At 35.3% G+C, this 5,350-nt stretch overlaps 1 protein-coding gene across 1 annotated transcript; it reads right to left on the reverse strand.

Annotated features, from left to right (window-relative positions):
• Positions 1–1,283: 1,283 nt before the first annotated feature.
• Positions 1,284–1,944, reverse strand: LOC126878506 (uncharacterized). The gene has a single exon (XM_050641256.1). The coding sequence runs from the start codon at positions 1,909–1,911 to the stop codon at positions 1,303–1,305; it is 609 nt and encodes a 202-aa protein (XP_050497213.1). The 5' UTR covers positions 1,912–1,944; the 3' UTR covers positions 1,284–1,302.
• Positions 1,945–5,350: the final 3,406 nt, after the last annotated feature.

Here is a 5,350-nt window from a genome sequence, read left to right on the forward strand (position 1 = left end):
TATACAAAAAAGGAGATCGAAAATAATGTGATAACTACAGGGGTATTTCCGTTACACCAACAATCAGCAAGATATACGGAAGGATCTTAAAAACCGAATAGAAGACGAATACAAGGAAATGGAGGCAGAAGAACAAGCAGGATTTAGAGCCGGAAGATCTACAATTGACCACCTTTTTGCAATCACACAAGTCATGGAAAAGAAAACAGCGGTTAACCAAGAGATTAATTTCGTATATATTGACCTGAAAAAAGCATACGACAGCGTACCTTTGGTAAAGTTATGGAAGGCAATGAAGAATACAAATATAAACATAGAAATCATAAAAATAATTAAAAATTTTTATAACAACTCGACCACGAGAATTAAACAAGGAAACAAACTCACCGAAGGATTTCTGACAAATAAAGGGCTTAAACAAGGATGCTGCCTCTCTCCAACACTTTTTAAAATATATTTAGAACAAGCTCTTAAAAATTGGAAACGGAAATGCAAGAACATGGGACTCCCACTAAATGACCATACACTATATACTCTTTGTTTCGCAGACGACCAAATACTAATAGCACAAGACTACAATGATATATGTTACATGACAAGAAAGCTAATAGAGGAATACAGGAAATGGGGACTAGAGATCAACATAAGAAAAACCAAATATATGAATATCGGTGGAATGCAGCAGGACTTGATACTAGAAGGAGGAGGAACAATCAGTAAATGTAACGAATATAAATACCTGGGTATGAAAATCACGAATGATGGAACACTGGACGGAGCCATTAAAGAACGAAATACTCAGGGTAGGAAAGCAATTACGCTCCTAAACTCAGTACTCTGGGACAAGCAGATAAAAAACCAAAACAAGAAAAAGATCTATAACGCCGTAGTGAAAAGCATCATAACATACAGCTGCGAATAGAGATGCATCAAGTCAAACTAGTTTGATTTTATTCAACAAACTTGACTTGAAAACCAAACTTTTTTTAAAAAAGGTTTGACTTGACTTGATTTCGATATCTTTAGGTTTGACTTGAAATCAAACTTCTTCAAACAGTTTGAAGTTTGAATATCATATTACGCAACGTGTTTATTTCCAATTGCCGACTTTTGTTTTGACTTATTTGGATAGGTCGGAATGTGCACTCTGCTAATCTGTATTCTGCAAGAGAAAAAAATCTGTAGTCGAAGCAGAATTAATTAAGAAAAATAAATATACGGATTTATTTGATGTTGCGGCAGGTGATTTCAAAACAATTAAAATTGCAAAGTGTCATCATCATCATTCTCTTTGCCTTATCCCTATGCGGGGTCAGCTTCCCTAATTGCATTTCTCCACACAATTCTATCTTGGGTCATGTCAATGTTAATCCCCTTTACCAACATGTCCTGCCTTATCGTCTCCCCCCAGGTCTTCTTTGGTCTTCCTCTCCTACTCCTTCCAGGAATCTGCACTTCTGCTATTCTTTGTATTGGGTGATTAAGGTCTCGACGTTGAACATGACCAAACCATCTTAACCTATGCTCTCTCATTTTAGCATCAATTGGTGCCACACCTAGACTTCCCCTAATATACTCATTTCTAATTTTATCCTTCTTTGTCACCCCACTCATCCATCTAAGCATTCTCATTTCCGCCACATGCATTCGTTGTTCCTCTTTCTTTTTCACTGCCCAACATTCAGTTCCGTACATCATAGCCGGTCTTATGGCTGTTTTATAGAATTTTCCCTTCAGCTTCATTGGAATTTTTCTGTCACACAACACCCCACTCGCTTCTTTCCACTTCATCCATCCAGCCCTAATTCTACTGCATGCATCTCCATCTATTTCTCCATTACTCTGTAATACCGATCCTAGGTACTTAAAACTATTGCTTTTCACAATCATTTCCCCATCCAAAGATACCATTTTATTTGTAGTAACTCCATCTTTAAATGAGCACTCCAAATACTCTGTTTTTGTCCTACTAAGTTTTAAACCTTTTTCCTCCAGAGCTTGTCTCCACTGTTCCAGTTTTTGTTCTAAGTCTCTTTCACTATTTCCTATTAACACTACATCATCAGCATACATTAGGTACCATGGAATGCTACCCTGTAGTTTCGCTGTTATCTGGTCCAAAACTAATGAGAATAAATAAGGAGTCAGCACCGAGCCTTGGTGCAATCCTACTTTCACCTGAAATTTATCAGTCTCTCCCACACCTGTCCTAACACAAGTCGTTACTCCCTCATACATATCTCTCATAATCTTTACATATTCGCTAGGGACTCCTTTCTTATTGAGTGCCCACCACAGAATCTCTCGAGGAACTCTATCATATGCTTTCTCAAGATCAATGAATACCATATGAGCGTTGGTCTCTTTATTCCTGTATTTTTCAATCAGTTGCCTTACAATGAAAATTGCATCTGTTGTTGATCTGCCCTGCATAAAGCCAAATTGATTATCGGATATTTCGGCTTCTTCACGTATCCGTCTATCAATTACTCTCTCCCATATTTTCATGGTGTGGCTAACTAGTTTTATAGCCCTGTAGTTTGTACATTGTTGAATGTCTCCCTTGTTTTTGTAGACAGGTCTAATTTACTGCTTCTCCATTCGTCTGGCATTTGTCCAACTTCCATAATTCTATTAAATAGACCTGCTAGCCAACTTATTCCTGTCTCTCTCAATGCTCTCCATACTTCCCCAGGAATATCATCTGGCCCAACTGCTTTTCCTTTCTTTATCTTTTGAAGCGCTTGAGCCACTTCCTCGTTTGTTATTCTGTTAACAATTGCTGTTACTATCTCCGTTAACTTCACAGGCTGTCTGTCAAATTCTTTATTTAATAAACTGTCAAAATACTTTCTCCATCTCTTTTTGACATCCTTTTAGTGGATTAGTATTTTATTATTTTCATCTCGGATACATCTAATCTGATTAAAATCTCTTGCTTTCTTTGCTCTCTGTTTGGCTATTTTATATATCTTTGCTTCGCCTTCCCTGGTATCAAGTTTAAAATTGCAAAGTGTATACAGTGGAACCCCGATAAGTCGGCCCCCGATAACCCGGAAGTCCGGCTAACTCGGACCGATTTTTTATCAAACATTTCAACAATAAAAATGTACCTAATATAATATTTGAGAGATAATGGGTATTTGTGTAATTTGAACTACATATACGATAGTAAAAATGACTCATGGCACACGGCGTTCATTGTCGTGTTATCTGAAACAACAGGCACCTGTAGTAACCTTTATTTATTTCAAACTGTCTTAGCATTTTTCGAAAAAGACTAAAAGAGTAAGTATGTAAAAAATCTTTTTTTACACAATGGTCTTGGTCTTCACTGTTATTAAATAACATAAAATCGTTGCGATTAAGACCGTATTGTGTGTAGTACAGTCGTATTGTTCTCTTCCGTTCTGTAATCCGTTCGTAAAGATTTTGTGTTTGCGTGTTTTTTTGTCGACGTAATGGCAAAAAAACGTAAAAATGTTGTAGTGACAATGGAAAAGAAACTAGAAGCAGTAGGTAGAATTGATAAAGGCGTAATTGATACGTAATTTAGATGTGTACTGTGCATATATATTTCATGTTATTTCAATTATAACGGAGTTTATCTGTAAGTATACCGTATTTTATTAATTTTTACCATGTTTTCCGGCTGACCCGGATTTTCGATAACCCGGATCGGTCGCGGTCCCGATTAATCCGAGTTAACGAGGTTCCACTGTACTTGTATTATGTAAAAATAAAGAACAGCGTTATAAAATGGCAAATAGTGAACTAATTCTTTAAAACGACATTGCAAAGTCGCAAAAAATCCATTAAACCTACTCTATCAAAAATATAATATTTTGTTGTTCCTTCATAAATTTTTGTTAAAGTAGATAAAATTACAGTTGGTATGATAAAAAAAAACTTCCAACGAATTCTTTGTTAATCTAGTAACCAGAAATAAAATTAAGCATTTATGTTGACTTTCATTAAATATAAAATATTGTACCCACACCATGAAATCAGGCCCGCCGAGAGGGCGGTACAGCCGGTACATTTTACCGGGGCCCGGCGATGTAAGGGGCCCGGCGTCGACCAGACCAAAGACGTAATTTTTCCCGTTTTTTTTGTTATTGACTTTATGTGCATAATTCACTTAATAATCGGTTATATTTAATATGACCTTTACCTCTATTATTGTATTTTGAAATATATTTTATTGCTTTATTGCTGCTGCGACATCATACGTTGTTATTTCACATATCATACGTTGTTCCGTTGCCGGCGCACTGCTTTCATTTATCGTCTGCTAGGGTTGAAAGCATTAAATCACTAGCACAGAAATTACCTGGAATTAATAAAGCTCTAGAAGAAGTAATTAAATTTAAATATAACATCGGTATACACATAATATACACGTATATTATGTGTACTAATGTCATCGATTTGGTTTAAAATTTTAACAGCAATAAATCACATATTTTGGCCATGTTATGCGACATCCAGAGAGATATAATATATTCCATTTAATAATACAAGGCAAGGTAGACGGAAGAAGATGGCCAGGTCGAAGAAGAACGTCATGGCTTAAAAACCTGAGAAGAATGGTTTAACATATCCTCTGCATCCCTTTTCCGAGCTGCCTTCAACAAAATTACTATAGCCAATTTGATAGCCAACGGTCGATAATCGAGCACGGCACATGAAAAAGAATAAATCACAGGAGTCAAATATTACAGTGCAGTCAGCTAACTTTGGCTATATGGAGATTAAAAATATATCAGATCAGGGCTTCTTTAGATGCTGATTTGTAAACAAACGACCACATTTGAATGTCAAGTGGCATTTTGATTTTTAAAGAAAACTTGTGTGGCATATTCAGTAATAATAACTGACTTATCTTCCCTTTTTAAGAAGCCAAGAATATTAATAAAAGAATATTTAAAAATTACTAAAAACATCGTTTTTTTTTCTCTTTCGTTGCTTATAACTTCAAAAGGATTCATTTTAAAGCAAAGTCGTGCGGAAATTAAATTAACGATAATTGAATTTTTCGATACGGCTGGTTAAAAATATTTTAATTTATTACCCTTGATGCAAAATAGACATAAATAGAAAACATGGGAGAAAATAAGATTATTTTTAATCTGATTTTCAACCACTTAAATTGCACTTAGTACCTTCATCATTCGCCCAGAAAATTTTTGTCATATAATAAGTCCACCAAATTTCATTAAAATCGATTTAATGGATTTCGCATAATATTTCTAAACTAAAAATGTTTAAAACCTTGCACAACAAAAACTACACCATATAAAAGTTTTCCATTTTTTTTAAATACACTGCGCGTCATAGAAAACGGGAA

This window comes from Diabrotica virgifera, chromosome 10 (assembly GCF_917563875.1).
Source record: "Diabrotica virgifera virgifera chromosome 10, PGI_DIABVI_V3a".
Taxonomy (NCBI): domain Eukaryota; kingdom Metazoa; phylum Arthropoda; class Insecta; order Coleoptera; family Chrysomelidae; genus Diabrotica; species Diabrotica virgifera.